General features: G+C 45.4%; 1 protein-coding gene across 12 annotated transcripts in view; it reads right to left on the reverse strand.

Annotated features, from left to right (window-relative positions):
* Positions 1-19,395, reverse strand: part of ncam1a (neural cell adhesion molecule 1a) — a 147,490-nt gene that overhangs the window by 38,382 nt on the left and 89,713 nt on the right. For all 12 annotated transcript variants that reach the window (XM_081720190.1, XM_035526754.2, XM_035526758.2 and 9 more), the window contains exons 2-8: positions 10,564-10,638; positions 9,725-9,934; positions 8,914-9,057; positions 7,804-7,941; positions 7,375-7,492; positions 5,962-6,122; positions 5,285-5,427 (exon numbers count right to left, since the gene is read on the reverse strand). In XM_081720190.1, the coding sequence (XP_081576316.1) occupies positions 5,285-5,427; positions 5,962-6,122; positions 7,375-7,492; positions 7,804-7,941; positions 8,914-9,057; positions 9,725-9,934; positions 10,564-10,638 (989 nt within the window). The remainder of the gene's footprint in view (positions 1-5,284; positions 5,428-5,961; positions 6,123-7,374; positions 7,493-7,803; positions 7,942-8,913; positions 9,058-9,724; positions 9,935-10,563; positions 10,639-19,395) is intronic.

The raw sequence follows: 19,395 nt of genomic DNA on the forward strand, positions 1-19,395 counted from the left end.
CAAAGAAAAAGGATAACAAGTGGTCCAGCTTGCAGTGTAATAGGCTATAAGAAAACTGTAAAACTATAAGATTATTAAAGCCATGTTTAAGCCCTTGCAAAGAAAAAACATGCATATCCATATACTGGTTTTACACAATCTACAAAATAAAAAAAATATTAGAGCATTATTGCAAGTTTTATTTTTAGAAAATTAAAAATTAAAATAACTGATTACACAAAAAGGGGAAATAGCTGATCTGTCATTCAAAGGGCTGATTTTATTGAGAAGTAAGACTGGCTCAAAGTCATGTAATGTGTTCAATCCCTTAATTCCTTGCATCATTTTCACCACTGATCTTTATGGACATATACATTATTACATGCTGCCATATTACTGACATCCTGAGTGTTTCAGGCAAAATTAGTGTCAGTATTAACAACACACAACATAACATGCAACATTATCCCATCCATTACAAGTGCATGCAGGCTATAGCCACTGTAATCTGCACCGCAAGTTCTCCAAGAATGCCATTTGCACTCGATCCTCTTCTCTTCCAAGCCCATACAACTACAGTGGGTTTTATTTCTACCACCGGCTCCCTGCAATGATGAAATAAGCCCATTTCAGAGAGTTGCGTGGATGAGAGATGTGTTAGCTTGGATGAGGTGTGGCTCAGGCAGCTAGTGAGAGGACTCGGACCTTCCTCTGGGGCCGGCAGGGATGGACCAAGCACAAGGCAACCGACTGCCTGGGCCCGTGCCGCTTGCTAGCCCTCGAGACGCCGCAGCAGTGATAGAGCTGCTCAATAATTAACCATTAACAAATGAATTATGGAAGAAATGCTCCACCCCTGCCGGTACAGATGGAGCGCGATAAAGTGGGGAAAGCTCGGCACGACTTGTTCAATAACAACTCCATTCATCACCCTGATTCAAATGGAGATGACGCCGATCCTGATCAACGCATTAATTTAGTCGATACACCATCCGTCAGGCACCATTACACGGCACCTTATCGGGACCCGTCTCTCCATATGACTCCGAGGGGCCTGGAATTCTTTCCAGAGGACAGTGATGAGTGGCTTTCGCCGGACTTCTTTATATGTGAGTCATTGTCTAGCCAAAATCAATCAAGCACCTCTGTTATGGAAAATGTACAGTTACAAATCTGCGTACGCACAATGCCGCTCTCTTGCAGATTTTAATCTGCACAGGTGATAAATTAAAAGTACACGCTTATGGGGAGTGAGTACAAATGTCAGTACTCCTTGGCGGCTGGTGATGAGCCGACTATGACCCGGTGAGGCTGGCGGGCTTGTGCTGGGTGACCGCAGCCCCCTCTTCCAGCCTCTGCCGCAGTGCTGAAAGGAGAACAACAAAGGCTAAGAAGCATCACAGCTCGCTCTCTCAGGTGCAATCTTCACACAAGCATCAGCAGGCCCACCGTAGCCTTTGCAAAATTATTTAGGTGACTGGGTTAGACAGGGCAAAGCTTGTCAAAAGGACTCAAACAAAGCACTTTTCCATGTTGCACAACGTGCGATGGACTGGAAGGTCCACTGGATTAGGCCTTGGGTGCAGACTACAGCGGCTCAGAGCTCATGCTGTACAGGAGGAAGGAAAGAGCACGGCTCGGTCGCTACGGATTTAGAGCACACACCTCATCTCAGCCGCTTTATTTCACTGGTGTGACGTTTATAGTGCATGTGTTGGTTTCATTATTGATCGCTTCTCAGGTCATCAGGGCTTAAAGCGCTGTGCTTCTCCTTCTCACCACTGTGCACGCTACATGTGTTCACACGCCGGACGGAGCTTGGCCAGAACCCTGGCTTTCAGCACCTCTAACGAGAGATAGTGCCAGCTTGTAATTGGACTTTTATAAGTGACCTTTGGTGATGCCGGGTGAATACAAGGAAACAGGCCTGAACTGAAAGGAATGAAGCACCACTCAACCAGGGGTTTCTGTCGCCCAGCTAGTGGGCTAGCTCCACCCCACTATTCCTGTCCACCCACTATGGAGAAGCTGAACAGGGACTGGGTTCTGACTAGGGAGGCTCTTGGTCCAGACGGAACAAGAAGAAGCACGACACAGGAAGTTAATGCTGCAGCACCCGCCTTCTCGAGAGTGACTGAGTCACACGGGAAGAAACAACCCAGTGGAACACCAGTAAAAAATGAATGAAACAGCAGACCTCCCAGTGAATATGCCGTTACCTAGTTTCTGTGCACTTTTGCACTGGAGCTATATATAGCCACCTATCTACTCAGAACAGGCAATTCAAGACAACATTTACATGAACAGGTAATCTCCATAGGCTTCTCATTCTAGATATGCATGAAAGGTGAAGATACCTTTTTATATCAGTAGCAGCCCTCTCTGAACCAGCCATTCTATCCTATTTCAGGGGTTGGACATATAGTATGAATAAAGTCAGAGTCTTCGTGAGTTAGTCTGTCTATGCAGATAAAGCACTTCTGCCTGGCTAAGATATAACACCCGCAATTTCCCGCTTTGTCTGAGGTAACTATGCATTTCTGACTTTTGGCAGCGGAATGTTGTGATAGAAAATTATAAACACATGAAAAATTACAGACCAGGAGAGCCGTAGCCATGGTGATTATGACCCATATTAATATGCTCACTTTCCACTCCAAACACAATGTTTTTGATCAAATCATTACACACTATTCATATTCAAATGGAATCATATACAATCATCTGCATGTATATTAGAACAGGAGGGTTATAAATACCTTAGCTCATAAACACCCTCCTGAGAACATTTCAAACCAACTATAATCATTTCGTTTTCAAAGTGTAGTGTTGCATATGCCATTGAAACAAGCGTCTCTGATGTTTTAAGAAAGCGCTACATTAAAAAGGAAACAAAAACACCCTTAATTGTATGCAGCAGATCCGTGTAAGCTCTCATAACAAGATTATCTTTTTAAACAAGCACGGCATGTCAGATTAGCTGAAGGCTGAACGATTTGAAGAAAATACCTAATTGTGATTTTTCTGACCAACTCCAATTATTTTCAGATGTTCTATGAAGGTTTGGATTCATGGCTCTGAAGTATCATGCACATACAAAGCATATATGTATATATATCTTGTTCCTACACAAAAAGATTCATTGATGCAGTTTCTACTGTTGCTTATTTAAAGTGTGCTATAAGATATTGCAACTGTCACGGTGCACTAGGCACCATGCTCGAGGGACACGCCCACACGCACGCGCGCACGCACACACACACGCGCGCACACACACACGCACGCACGCACGCTTGCACGCACACACACACACGCACGCACAAGGACACACGCGTACACACACACGTGCGCACACACACGCGCACACACACACTGCACCCACTCCCAGTCACCTGATTATTGACTGCTTGCACCTGTGTCTAGTTTGTCTCCTTTGCGTTCTCCCTTTGTTGAAAGCCCAGAGGAACACGCGTCCAGTGCTACATGTTACTCCTCCGTGCTGCCTGCGATGGACGCTGCGTCGCTATGCCTCAAGAGTTGCCTTTTTCCTTTTGTTTCTGCTCGCCGCAGTGCTTGTTATTTTTGCTTCAATGGATTATAAAGACACTCGCAGCCCCTCCACCCCCCACCGACGTCACACCAACTATTTTACAAGACTTTCAAAAAAAAAGAAATCTAGTAAATCTTAAGAATCTTGCTGAGAATATTTACAACATTGTTACAATGTGCAATTAAAATCTCTTGATATTTTGAAAACTATGTTCTTTCTAAATTATGTATCCGATTTGAAATAGATTACTGTTTAGTCAATCCTTAACCTAAGGACAATAATCCCAGACAGCAGCTTCAAAAAGCAGGCACAGATGTACTGTTTAGTACTGCTCATGGCCCTACAGACAGTAGGGACTGTGATACTCATTTCAAAGCAATGGACCAGTTGTCATTTTCTTCTGGCATCCTGATAAGACAGCCCCGCTCAGTAGAAAATGCAACCATCGTGGCCTTCAATAAAAGCAATATGGCTAGAAGTGAGTTTCTTTCCTTTGACATCACCTACTGAAATTGTAGGCTAGCTCAGGAGAAATGCACACACACAAACAGACACACACACACACACACACACTCACACAGACACCTATATGAAACGACAGGCTAGCTCAGTAGAAACACACAAGAAAAACAAAACAAAACAAAACCCAGGAAGCAATCTGGTGGAGTATTACAACTCTAACAGCACCTCTTAAGGTGGCCAAGCCCAGATGAAAACATGGCGTCTATCTCCTCCCTGCAGTCCAGCCTCAGCAGCTGCACCTGAGGCAGGGTCAGGCACTTTCAGCAGTGACCAGGACACAGGAGGCCGGGACCCGGCTCCAGCACGCCAGCCGTCTCGCCCATCCCAGTAATCCACATGCAAAAGGATGGGGCGACACACGGTCTACCTTTCACCGGCGGGGGATTAGGGAGGGTGGGAATGGAAGCCAGCGCTACGCAGACGAGAGCTGCACCTCTGATAAGGCTGGCGCAAGGCGCAGAGGGGACACACGGACAAGCTCGGACATTAATCTCAGGGAAATAAATGACAAAATAAATAAACAAATTGCTTCCTAACTTATCGGCTCTGGCCGTGCACAGCTGCACGGCTGAGCCTTCCGGCAGCTTCCGTGCTCTTAGCTGGATCTATATGCCCAGTCAGTGTGTTTAAATGCAACTCACAATTAAACTACCTGATGCCGATTCAGTTCAGGAGGAACAGGTGGACACTGTTATTTTTGACATGGTTTCAGAGGAAAAAAACAAGATGGATGGAAAAAAGATGTTGGGAAAGAGGAGAAAGGGCAGAAAAATAAAGTGATTAAATCTAATCTATATTTAGACTTAGACAGACAGATAGACATAAACAGAAAGATAGATAGACAGCTGGATGGATGGATAGGTAGATAGATGAATAGATGGACAGTCAAGGTAATTCAGCCATACCCCAACAGAATAACTAAATGAGGAGGGTTTTGAACTCTTTAGGTCACTGAAGAGAGCAACACTCAGACCTCATGTTTACCTGTCATGGATCTGCAAGGAAATATATCTTCACAATACTGCTTATGAGAACTGATCTGACTGATCTGAATTCATATCAAAGAATAGGTCCAAAGATCAAGAAGGCTCTGCTAAATGTAATCCCCTGGCTTCACGTGGCGAGGAATATCATAGCCTGCATAATACAGTATAATGTATAGCAAGTGTACTTGCTAGATGACCTTGCTGTGACCTCACATCCTCTGAACCCCGACACTCCCGGCCCCAGCACCTGTTCTCCCTCGCTGAAGACCCGTCGGCCGAAGCTCCACACGATGCTGGGGGTGGGGTCACCCGTAGCCTCGCAGGTCAGCGTGATCTGCTCCTCCAGCTCTGATGCTGTTTGGTTCTCCAAGAACGTGATCTTGGGTTGTACTGCAGGGACATACACACACACATACACACGCACGCACACATGCACGCACACATGCACGCACACATGCACGCACACATGCACGCACACACACACACACACACAGACTCAGACTCAGGACCAAGCATTTTCACACTGCACAGGGAGTATTGATTATCTATGTGAAACTGTTGAGCACATGCAGTCCTGGCAATACAAGACACTGATCTTAGCTCGTTACGCTAGAAAACACACACAAGTGTAGTCCACTTGTCTTTCAATATTTAATCATCACATTATTGTTCATTTACTGGCTTAATGACTGCTCCTTATTTAACTACCTTCATTTTTGACACCACAAACGCTCATTCACTTCCAGTTTATTCTTTAAAATTGCTTGAGACTTGTGCAGATTTTACAAGATAAAGTGATAACATCACCAAAGGACCGATGTTAAAAACTCACTCAGGATGACAACCTCAAATACCCTTCATCACTTCTAATTTGAGTCCTCCTGCTGAGCTGGGGTCACTGGGGGACGCCTGTCCGCCCCTTACCGAACACGTTCAGGCTGATCTCCTCCTGCTTCTCGCCAGCTTTGTTGCGAGCGATGCAGATGTAATCTCCTTCATCCACTTTCTTCACGTCTTTGATGGTCAGTTCGGAGCCGTCCTCGTTCAGACTGTACTTTTCCTCGGCCTCCAGCACCACATTATTACTGTGTCACAAAGCAGGAGAGAGAGAGAGAAAGAGAGAGGCAGGGAGAGGAGGAGACAGAGAATCAGAGAGAGAGACAGACAGACAGTTCTTACATCTTCCCTACATTTCCTCTTTGGCCTTCATGCTCTCTCTACCTCTGCATCATCGATGTGTTTTCCTTTCCCTTTTCCCCCTAAATACTAGGCGCAGAAGAAAAGGCTGCTATGAAAAGAATTCCTTCTTCCACAGATTCAGACCATGAAAGAAAGAAGGAGAGAGAGGGAGGGAAGAAGAGAGAGAGAGAGAGAGAGAGAGAGAGAGAGAGCACTGGGGCGGCACAATATATTGTTTGATGATCATTATCGCAATATGCCTTTGTGATACTGATATCACAGAAGGTCAAAATATGTAAATGAGCCCTTTAACAAATCACTACATTTTTTATGGTGTACTCTGAGCATCCTGACCAATCGCAGATGCTTATGATACACGTCTGATCCACAAGGGTTTGATGAATCACTGCATTCATGTGACAGAACAAATGTAAATCGTTTTGGTCAAAATAATGTGGTCTTTAACCATAACAGAATAAGGGTACAATGTGTTTGTTGCAGATTGTAGGCATATTATATTAGCAGTCTGCAGCAGCAGAAGGAAAAAGGAAGAGGGGGCTCATTTGGTTTGTCATGCTTCCTTGTTTGCCACTGTGATTGCTCTGCTCTGAGCCACAAGTGCCATTAAAGATGTCCAGAGGCACTAAAAATGAAGATGATTTCTTGCGCTTTGCTTCCCAGAGGAATTCTGCCTCTCTCCCCAAACTCTATTTCGCGGTTGTCCCGAATGACCACCATACTACAGCTCGGCGAGCAGCGAGAGAACATAAAGGAGGTTTCAGGGAGCAAGTCCAGGCACCTCCTCTGATCCTCTGGTTTCGATCTCCTCTCATAACACCCTCCAATGCCTGACCCCACTGTGCAAGCCTAAGGGGGCCCGAGTGCAGAGGATTTTTAGGCCAGGGCAATGCAGACGGCTGCCAGATGTCTCAGCTAACCAGAGCTGTAAGACTGCACAGTTCAGGTTTAAAATATAGAAATCCACCTCAGGATTTTGTTCCAACCATCTAGATTTGCTAATTAGCTCAGGCCAACGGATTTGTTGTCCAGATAAGTGAAATCGATGGCATGCCAGGACCTTAACCTTTTCAATTAAACACCTATGCAGCATGGCTGAATGAAGTAATGCTTCAGTGAGGCTAGCGAGGGGCTGCTTACCGTGCCCACGTGACCATGGGCTCTGGGTAGCCATCCGCGTAGCATGCCAGCATCACGGCGTGCCCGATATCAGCAGTGGCATTGAGCTCAGCGTAACGGGTCCGGATGCTAGGCAGTACTGAGAGAGTGAGGGAGGGAGGGAGGGAGGGAGGGAGGAAGAGAGAGAGACATAAAGAGTTAGACAAGAGTGAAATATAGAGTGAAATATAGGGCACATCTGTTCAAGCACTATATATAGCATGCAGGTCAATATGGAATACTCAGATGCTCAGACCTAGCAATGTCTAGCATATCCTGTAATTGACTATTACTGGTAATCGAGAGTTGGGGGGGTATTGATGGTACCATGCTGCTGCCCCCACCATCCCTACAACAGGCAAAAATGAACACGTTGGGAAGCCGGTGGTGGCGCAACCAACCGGCCCTCACCGTTGACGATGACCTTGATGAACCGGAAGTCGATCTCTCCTCGGGCCCTGTTGCGTCCCTCGCATGTGTACTCGCCCTCGTCTGTCTTCTTAATGCCACGGATCTGCAGGTGGTTGCTGCCGAGCACCTTGAAGCGCACTGAGGGCGGCGGGGTAGAGGGGGAGAAGGTGCAGAAGCACAATGAGTCAGTAATTGCTCTTCTGTGAGATAAGGAGACCACGCTAACGAGCCCCTCATTATGTGCCGATTGGCTGAACGAGACGGCGGCGCACTTCAGCCCGCGTCCTTTCCCCAGTGTGAGCGCTTCTTTATGACCGCGCCATATCAGCAGTGCTGTCTAGATTTCCTCCTCACAGTAAAGTAGGCATAAAAAAATAACACTGCCTCCGTTAACCCGGCAGTTGTTGTAGTAAAACAATAATGATACACCCAGAAGAGGAGAACGCACGGAATCCCCCGAGGGACAATAACAAAGAGTCGGGGTGCTTCGCCTCAGAGCGGTTCTCAGGAAGTTCGGCTTCTGAAGCCCTGAAGAGGTTAACTGCAGATATGTGGAAAATGGGTTATTTACATATCGCCATTTGCGTTTCCAACTCTGCTAAAATTTGGGGTTTTTGAAGTGACAAACCCATCCACTAGCAGACTCCGGAGATCATGGCTGGTGATGCAGGGCTGTGGTCAGCCTATGTGCCTCTCAGCGGTCGGTGGAGAAGGAGCACTCCCGGGGTTAAAATAGCTCTGTCCAAAGCAAAGCTCGCACAAACAAACAGAGCAGCTAGAGCAGTGCTCAGTGCCTGTGTGGCTGCTCCGTATGAAAACATCATGACCACAGAAAGCTGCTCCTCCTGACAGTTTCTATTTCTCTTAATAAGATGGGAAGCTTCAATTTCACGCTGCTTCCTGCATGTCAGAGCCGGCGAGGGTGCGGGCATGCACATTGGGGGGGGGGGGGGGGGGGTTGGTGGGTGTGTTGGCTGACAGGGAGAACAGATAAAGACAAAAGAAAAGAAGAATGTGAAAATGAGAGAGAGAGAGTATGAGAGGGAGGCAGAGAGTAAGGAGGTGGGGGCGGGAATCGAGGGAGAAAGAGGAAGATTGAGTGAATCTCACCATCTTTCTCTAGCTGAATTGGGGCCCTCCGGTATTTCCAGATGATAGTGGGTGGTGGTGAGCTGATGACATCACAGACAATCTCTGCATCATCTCCCTCGTTGAACTCTTGAGGGGAAGGGGCATTCTGGATAGTGAGCTTTTCTGGAAGAAAGAATGAGCAATATGCCAAGCATACAAATGAGTGTATGCACGTATAGTTCATTGAGGATTCCATCTCATGCAGAGTACCCATAACACGGAGTGTGGTGATGGGCAGTGTCTGGTGTTCTCTCCTGGCTCAGTGCACAGGAGCCGTCCTGAGCCCAGACAGAACATGGCTACTAATCAAAGAGCGTGAGAAAGCCCGACAGCCCGAAGAGGCTCCACACTGGTCTGTCCGCTCTCAGATTAGAAACAGCGCTGGCTCCGTTTCCTCCTCGTGCTCAATGAACACATGCAAAACATAACACATGATATGCTTCCTTTTGAACCAGAGATGTAGTTTCACCTGCTGAGAATCTACAGAACACACTGCAAACTGGAACACAACCTCCATCTTAAACCCCCAGCTTCTTATTTAACGTAAGGATCTGAAGGCGTATAATACACTAACTACTGTGAATTAATCAGTAACTACACTGAAAGCAATTTGAAAGGCAAGTAGTTACAACACTTGAGGAATGAGAGGGAGTTTAAGGGTTTGCTGACACTTGAATCTAGTCCAGGTTCATGTTACATTGTTTTGCAACTCGCACCTTGAATATAAGGGAACGATTTCAGACAACAGTATCCGAAACGGGAGAAAGACAGCGGCGAGGCCGTCACTCACGGTAGATCTTCACGTTGACTGTGGCTTCACTCTCCATGTCTCCCTCGCGGGCCACGCACTTGTAGATGCCGGCGTTGTCCACGGTGGCGCTGTAGATGGTGAGAGTGGACGAGGTCTCATCGTTGCGGCTCACACTGATGTCCTGCCGGTTGGGGAGCAGCTTCTCGCCGCTGGGAGCGAACCAGTCTATGTCCTTAACACTACCCACCACTGGCAGCGCGCAGACAGAGAAAAGACCCGGCCAAACACATGGTCAGCACGCCAGCTCCAAGGCAGCCGGCCAAAAAGCAGACAGACGTGTAACTGCCCAGCTTCTCTCCTTTAACGTTTAAATGTGCATGGCCCAGTTCTAGTACTATTGATCCCTATTGAGCCTCGAGTGTGAGTGGGAGATGAGGTCATGCATGCTTAAAATATATTTACTCATATAATATAAAGACATAGTTGAATGAAACTACTTTTAAGGTCTTTCGCACACTTTTCTACCCTTTGATGTCTGAAGGAAGAGCAAAGCAAAACCATCCTCCTCTGAATATTTCAGGTGTTTCTCATACATAATAGAATAAAAGTTGACTCTGCCCTTCTTTGAGTATTTTCTGCAACTGATGTAGTGCATGTGAAACACTATCCACAAACTGGATGGAGAGAAGCTGTGGGTGCTAACCTTCTGACGTTAACCAACTGCACATGCAGGCAGACCCCCAACATGGGCTTGGTCAGTTCCCCCTCCACTGGCTGCGATCCAGGGGGCCAGACATGGCAGCAGTGGAGGTGCAGGAGCTTTAGGGCTGACCCAAGGGCCCCTGCTTTGCGTCATCACAGAGATGGTGCCCACCTACCTTCACAAAGAAAGAATTTGGATTCTCCAACACTGATCTCTCCGTGGGGTGGTGTGATCTCCACCTGCAGGGAGACTGAAAGAGAAGGGGAAGAGATAGAGAGAGACAAGGAAGAGAGGCGGAAGTGAGGAAGAGAGACAGGGTGGAGGAGGGGACAGGGAGAAGAGAGGGAGAGAAATGGGAGGAAAGGAAAGAAGGGGGAAGAGACGGAGAGAGGCGGAGGAAAATTCCAGATCACATATAAGCAGGAATCAGAACGGAATCACTCTCACTCACCTACATTACACTGAGAGCACGCCAAACTCTTCATTTTAATTAACTACTGAGATAGCTTATGTGAGATTCTAAACAAATTCTGGAAAAAAGAGATCCATATGCTACCCAGCACAGGTTATTCAGAAGGCCAACCAATTAAAACATCCTCCTGGGAATGAGGGAGCCATGGGAGGATGAGGGCCACAAGGCCATGCATTTGTGGCCCTAGAGATAACGATGTGTCAATTGTTTGCGCCTTGGCTCCTGGCCAGTCGCGGTGAGGCAGAGCCCAAGCCTCCATTTACTGAGCGAATCAGGGGAGGGGGAGGGGGTGGGGCAGGGGGTGGAGCTGAGTTAGCGGAGGCAGAGAGCAAAGTGGTGAGAAAACCTGTAACCATGGCAACCCTTGAGTATGGTCAGGACCACTTTTTGAAAAACCTCTATGTGTGGCAGACAGGTTGTTTTTACTAAATATGATGAGACTAAAATAAAGCATGGCAGCACGGCGAATGAATCCTATTATACATTTAAAACCAGCTATAGTTCACATAAAATGCCTTAATAATTACATGACATTTTCCCTTTACTTATACATGTAAAAGGTTCTTTATGATATTAAATTTGGATTTTGCAAGTTGAATATTCACATTGAAATGACCTAATTTGGGCATGCAGCTTTTATATCTTATGTATAACCTTTGATTGTAATAGTGATTTTGACAACACAAATGTCTTAGTGTATACCATAGTGTGGCTAATAACACATTTAAATATTTGTAATTAGAATATGTTATAAACATTTGTTACAACCAATATGATTTTATGAACATATGTTGCAAGTATATATATAGTCTTTTATTCCTGTTTTATAAGGTACAAGGTATTATGTAAGATGTCACGCGTTCTTATAAAAGCTTAAGCCATTCATTATAGGACATTATGCATGCCATGAGCTATCATACACCAGGAAAGCTTGAATAATATATGATGTGCATAACATTCAGAAGGAGTACAACCCTTATTTTCCAAGCCCAATTACCTGTGGGTCCTGTGATATTTCACAGCAACTCCATAAACTTCAATTTTCTCCAGTTTAATCAAAGACACCTGATGGAGATTCCTTAGTCCTCCCCTCCCCCATCCGTGCAGAGTAAGGAAGCGGAATACCATAAATCACAGCATATTAACCGCCTGAGATGAAGCTGATATATTTTCCTTCCCTTCATCGACTTGAGCCAGTGACATGAATGAGCCCCAGTCTGTCCTGGAAAGCCAGATGCTGTTTGTTCTTTTTTGCTTTACAGGAAAAATTAGAAATAAGTCGCATAAATCAAAAGTGATGACAACCAGTGTGTCACATTTTTCTCCTTCCTGCCATGCAGATCATTTGGATGAGCAATATCAGTATGATGGAGTTTATATGTGTTCATAATAAACACAAGCTCTCATCTTGTAGAGCACAAAATGTACTGCAGGTTTTGTCCCCTTCCATAGCTTTTCAATAAAACGGATGAGCAGCTCATATTATTGAGAGTGGAACTGACACTGGTACAACCCATCTACCACAGCTCTTCGCAATGAACTGCTTGGCAACGGAAATCTCGCTTGGACTTACTGCGCCTTCAATATCTCACCAAGGCTGAGTACAGACGAGAGTCATTTAACTCAGCAAGCTGTCCTTTCTGCACTTTCTCATGGGCTGCAGTCCAGCCAGGCTGTCCTAGAGTCAGCAGAGGCCCCAGGCAGGTCTGCTATTATGGCTTCATCCTGTAAAGTCTCAGGCAGGTTTGTCATTTCGCCATTATAGCTCCATCCTGCAACAGCTCTGCCATTACAGCTCCTTCCTCTGTGGACTGAACCGGCCATTGCACCACATGCCCTCAGAGCTGCTAGCTGCTCTTCCTCTGCGTTTGTTTTTGTTTATGCCAAGGAAACATATCTTTGATATTGCAGCTCTGACAGCAAGCAGAAAATTTGCAGGTTTTAGGTAAGTAATGATCTCAGCCACAGCTACTTCGGTTACAGCTAAGACCAGGAAACCTCTGTTTTTTTAACATTAAATGAAAAAACACTTGATTGCATGCCACATTACAGCAATGTAATAATACCATCTGAGCTCACTGTAACCATGCAAATTAATTTCAAAGCTAGAATTACTGGTGGCTTAAAAGTACTTCTTTCATATAACGAACACAAGCACCACCCTCGAATAAACAAGCCGGAGCTGCAGGACTTGTTTGTCTGTAGGGAAGCCTTAGAAACCTGAGAAAGGCTCGAGTCTGATTTAGACACAACACTGCCTGCTTTACATAAGAGAAGGCAGGTCTGTGGAAAAGGCACCGCAGTGACGATACTGTTTGAACTTTTTAGACTTTCTAACATGATCTCGAAGAGTGTTTGCATTGTTTCGCCTAGTGCGCACGGAAATGGTGTAAGTAAGGCTGTCCTTGCAGCGAGCATGTGGAGACAAACACAGGCGAGCAGGTGTGGATGGTAAATCGATAAGCCTAATTACAAAATACAGGCCCAGCCCTCTGCTCCTCAGGCACTGGGTGTGAGCAGACTCTCTCCTACACAGAGCACTCCTCATTCTATGAAACAGACAGTTGCCACCCCTTCCACAAACAGCTCTGGAATAAACAGCAACAGGCCTTCAATTCTCATATCATATTTTCCTACTGCCTTGAGACAAACCTGAACTCAAATCCATCAAGAGTCTCACAAACAGAGGTAGATATTCCCTTTTAATGGCCACCATTCATCATACGGAAATGAAAAAAAAAAGCTGCTCTATGCTTGGCTTATTGTCATTTATATTTTCAAAGTGTGATATACAATTAATGTCAAGATATCCTCTCTATGAGTGCATTAATCTTCAACAGCAAATGCAATCAGCTCATCTTTCATCAGTGTGTTAACATTCCACACACACGCTCACACGTGAGTTACAACTACCACACACTCTATCCATTAAACCCGTGGAGTCATGCAAATGTTCCACTGTGGGAATTAATTCATACTAATCTATAACTCTGCCAAAAGAGCCAGCCTTCAGGCTTGTGTGATCGATCCTTACATAACCGAGGCTTCGACGGAAGGTAAAAAACTAAGGAGCTTAATCAGAGTGGGTTCTGAGAGCCGGGGAAAAGATGGGCTGTCCACCTGCACTTGACATTTGATGTCAGCTTAAATCTTTCTGAACCAGATTAAAGAAATTCAATTTTTTAACTACTCTGTAAAAAAAACAAAAAAAAAACAAAACTATTTTTAAGGCAGGAATAAAGCTGCTTTAAAAAGGCAAGCTAGACAGGCCATGAAGATGAAGGAGTCCAGACAAACTCTGCTGCATGCAAGGCACTTTTCCCAGATTTAAGACTAAAATAACCACCACTAGTTCAAAATCACAGGCATAAAGTCTCTCCCAGACAGACCTAGGACATGCCAGGAAGTTTCCAGGTTCTTGTATATTCTTTTTTTGGGCCTGTCTTACAAAGGATTATGAGCTGCAAATATGCATGTTTGGCGATATATTCTCTTCAATATATTCTCAGCAAACACGCATGTTTGGTGACGTGTTCTTCAAGGGAGCAGAAAACACATAGGTTTGGTGACATATGCTCTTCTAGGGAACAGCAAACATGTAGGTTTGGTGGCATATGCTCTTCTAGGGAACAGCAAACACGTAGGTTTGGTGACATATGCTCTTCGAGGGAACAGCAAACACGTAGGTTTGGTGGCATATGCTCTTCTAGGGAACAGCAAACATGTAGGTTTGGTGGCATATGCTCTTCTAGGGAACAGCAAACATGTAGGTTTGGTGGCATATGCTCTTCTAGGGAACAGTTCCCTCTTTTAGCCTTAGTGTGCATGAGTCTAACCACCTGATTACTGAATATCTTGCTGGGTGCACAACATGGAACAGAGCACAACATGTATACCCAAGGAAGCGAACGCCTGGAAAAGTCCCGCATTCCCATCACTCCCATTTCCACCCAAAGAGAGTCTAAATAATAACACTAAATAAACAAACTAAACAATGCTTTTATTTAACATACATGTAAGCTCCTGACAGTGACACTGCTTTCTTAAAATATCATTGGATTTAACATTTTAGATCACAGTGCTTGAGTTATTCAGTGTCACAAGCCAGAATGCACCAGGAGTGGACTTGAACGAATGGCACGGTAGAACAGAAATGAAAAGATGGATAAAAGAGACATTGGAGTGAAAAGGGGAGGAGATAAAGGCAGAGGAACATTGGCAAAGGGGAGTGACTGTGATAATGGAGGAGGGGCTGAAGTGAGGGAGAAAAAGGCGGCTGCAATGAAGGGGTTTAGATAAATAGCAATGGGGTCAAGATGGGTGGGGGGGTGGAGAAGGCGTTAAGACGAAAGACTGGAGTGTAAATGAAAATGGAGGGGTTTGGATCAATAAAAGGGACATCTCCCGGATTGGCTGCAACTAAATCGGGAATGCTGGCTTCTACAGAGGAAGTTGGGAAACAGATTTGGCAGGGCCAAGATCACAGAGTGTGCATGTTTTTGTGGAGAGATGAAAGAAAGAATAGCAAGGGCGGACAGAACAGAGCTCTTGGTGTGAAACACAGGGATGTTCTATGGGTCTACAGCAGAATGTTTCTTCAGAATTGTTGGTTGTGGCATGAAAATTCAACATGAAGTCAATGGGTTTGTGTAAGACGATGGAAGGATAAAAGCAGCATAGCAGGGCTAGATAGATGAGTGCTGTCAGTATGACATGTAGTCATGTGCTTTAGATCAGCAGTTAAATCTTTATATCATGTCTGACAGCTCTAGCTTGGAAATTTGAGATGTTGTGAATTCTGTGGGTTTCTTTGAGAATGATAGAGGGATGAAAGAGAACCAGGATACCTGATGTTGCCTTAAAGACAAGAGAAGCCAGAGGGGCAAAAAAGTGAGCAGTGGGAGAATAGGAAAATGGAAAGAGGGAGTAGAGGTCGATGTTGTCAGCCATTGCTGTTGTCAAGATGACACTCATAGACATGGCATACCTCACAGGGAACTCGGCTCAAAGGAAACACATACTGCTTTAGGACCTGAAAGAGACCATCTGAGAGGTGTCTGAGGCACAGTCTCTCCCAAGCCTATTACATAACTCCATTAAGGAACATCAAAGCATCCTAGAGGGTGGGCCAGTGAGTGTGTGCGTGAGTGTGTGCGTGTGTGTGTGTGTGTGTGTGTGTGTGTGTCTGTGTGTGTCTGTGTGTGTCAGAGAGAGAACAACTCAACAAACTCATTTAAATGGCATGCTTAGACATGTAGCACTCTCCTTGTCAAACGTAACAGCTAGGCTTCATGAGGTCTAGCTTTTGAGTGCAACTGGAGCATTGTTCTCTTGGTGTAAGTAGTAGCCATTCCATAATAATATAGGCTGAACGCATTATAACAAACTGTCAAGGATAATGCGGCAGCATTATTATGCTGGCTTTTTTGTTGTTAGGAAAATGTAATTCACACAATTGAATTAACCACCAACCGATTTAAAGGTGAACAAGCTGAGTAAATGAGACTGAGCAAAGAAGTATCATTCAAACTAAAGCACAGGTAAACTCTCCATTGTGAAAAGTGGGGTGGTGTTAACGGTATGCCCTGGCTGCTTTCCACAGATGGCTATTCATAAGCAATCCCCTGCAAGCCATAGCATACTAAAGTAGCTGTCTCTTGTGTTTTTGAGGCACTAAACATTCACAATCAAACCCATACCATTAGTCACTGTCACACTCTTTACTCTCTGTGCGCACCCATATGCTTCCGTAGCACTCTCTGATGAACTACACAGGTGAGTAATTGCTGTTATTCCAACTTCAATACATAGACATGCATGCATGCCTAATTTGGGGTTGTCAGAAAAGAAGACAGGCCTTATTATATAAGAGGTCCACACCAAACTGCTGGTTCAGCCTAATACTCCAGCCCCGCATCATGGCCGTTCAGCAAGACGGCAGGCGAATTCTGCGCTATGCCTCCGCTCCCAACTCCTAAACCTTGACGTGCCACAACCCTGCCTCGTTTCCATGGATACCAGAAGACAAGGTACTCCCTCAGGCTGGCCCTCGGCTGCTCAGGGAGTGAGTGACAGTGGACGGCAGCGCGGCCCTGGGAGGAGGGGGGTTGAGAGGAACTGGGCATCATTAGCGGACTCCTCGCTTTCCCCCGGCCCTGGTGGAAGCATGTCCGTCGGCTGACCAGTCTGGTCTGGCTCCTCTGATAGCAGTGTTTCTCTCCGAATGCGCAAGCATGTGGCACCAATGCAGTGTCCTTTGGCAGACAATCCTAATGCATCTGTAATGGCCTTCTCAGCCCATACTCTATAACACCAAAGGCAAGCTGCACCAGCGAGCTCCAGGCAGTGTGTTGTGATTCAGTGCAACAGTTTAACTGCACTAAATGCAATCATAGAAGGTTACAGCAGTTTATGGAACAAAGCATCTGTGAGCCTTTTGTAGACACATTCTACTGCATAGCACAGGTAGTGAGGCCAGTGGAGGATTGTAGAAATGTTTTAACAGACAATGAGGCAAACCCAGAAGACAAATGTTATTTGCCACACATGCACACTCCTCTCTGATGGTAATTGCATTCTTGTGAGAACTATCACCTTTGTTGTGGACTATAATGCACTGCTGCCAAAAGTTTCTTTTTCTCTTTCCTCCATTTACAAAGTTGAGTGAAAACAATGGGACAGGACAGTGGCCCACTCTGAGCAATTACAAGCACTCCTACAGCTCAGTGTGTTATACTATCTACAACCAGTCTGCTGTCAGAGGCCTTCATCCCTGACTAATTGCATCAAAGGCGAGAACAAGGAAATAAAGTGCACCACTGAGAGTCTCTCTGCTAGAAGAGAGGAGTCTACAGAACCACAGCGTGAGAGGTGGGCTAATCAGTGCAGCGAATACAGGCAATAACGCACATTATAGAGATGCAAGAGAGTAGACTGAAATAAATGGAGCTTTAAAATGCAACTAATTATTTGAGATGCATTGGCTTACTTTGAAAAGTTCATAAGTGATGATGAGAGTGCTTAGATTTGCAATATATGTGGAACTCTGCAAAGCCATGCACATCCAGAAATGAAAACACTCATAAATCCACAACGCACAAACACATATACATAAAAACACCCTCATATAGGGAGAAAAGTCTCCTTGATACTGACAATCACAAGTTTAATCCAAACATGAAACACAGACATTTACGACACCGCAGAATACACATCCCAATCTGACTGGGTTTTGGAAGAATTTCACTGCCTATACTTGGATCAAACAGTTATGGCATTTGGGGCCAATATTCAAATTAGAGAGTGATCTGAACCAGAAGGGCCCCTCACCATGGCTAACCAATTGTGGGTAAATAAGTGCACATGTGCCAGAGGCCCTGGCATAGCCCAAAGCTTGGCCCCAAGGGGAAGGTCACCCGGTAGGAGCGCGCGCGCTGGCCTCCAGGGTTGTGGAGCATCAGCAGGCTTGAGATAAAGCCCTGTACACAGTCCAACACTGCCTGCCCTTGATGGAGATAGGCTTGCCGCCACGTTTGAGCTGCAGACAGATAAAGGAGCTGGAGGCACCCGTTTAGATGTCTGTCGCTGACACTGCAGTCTGTTACAGAGCAGGCCTGCTTCTCATTGTAGTTTGCACACTGGGGTCCAACAGACAAAGCACTTTGGGATGGATGGTTTGGGGCCACAGCAATTTTTAAAGGTACTTTGAAAATGCCATGCTCCTTTTTCAGTATTAACAGATAATGGTTTCCAAGTCTCCTGTCACTTAAACTCAGACTGATAATATGATGGTGTCCAGATGAATGGACTGTCGACAGTGGAAAAGAAGAGCGAGTCCATCACAGCAGCCACTTTAATCATTTAGCAGTGCTGAAACCAGCACTTCTCTTCCAGGGTCAATGGCCTCTCTCATTAGCATGGCTAATAGTTGTTCCACTTGCTTTTCAAAACAACAATTATCTTTAGCAGTTGTTCTTATTTTCCAGCTTTGAGAGTAAGCCGTCACCGCAATTCATCATTCCCACCTCCACTGTGGGACATGTCCGTCAAACAGAAGTACTCCTTGGTCACAGCCTTGTGCTGCCCTGCTGTGCTTTCCTCTCTGAAAAACACAGGTTTAGCCTCAGTATGGCAGACGTAGCATTAAGGATAATGAAGCCTTGTAGACTTCACAAGAAGAGGCCAGAAAAAAGGTCACCACCATGACTGCCGCCTGCTGTCTGCAGAATGCTAATGAGCAGAAGATTTGGGTGACTATATACAAGAGAAATCAAGTTCACTCTCCACAGAGTATGTATATCTAGCATAAACACCTTAAAAAAAACACGTCATACCCTTCACTCTCCTCTCTAATTTTAATAGAGGATAAAGGAGAAGGGAAAATGTATGCATCCCCTCTACTAGCCTGCGGCTTATCAAGTTCATTGAGGTGATCTGTGACAAGCTATTGTCAGATGCGGAGGCTGTCAGGCCGAGAGCAAGACTGATAGTGGCCGGAACAGGGCTAATTAAACACAAGCACGAGATGTTTAGGGA

This window comes from Electrophorus electricus, chromosome 8 (genome assembly GCF_041902795.1).
Source record: "Electrophorus electricus isolate QZ-2024a chromosome 8, ASM4190279v1, whole genome shotgun sequence".
Lineage (NCBI taxonomy): Eukaryota > Metazoa > Chordata > Actinopteri > Gymnotiformes > Gymnotidae > Electrophorus > Electrophorus electricus.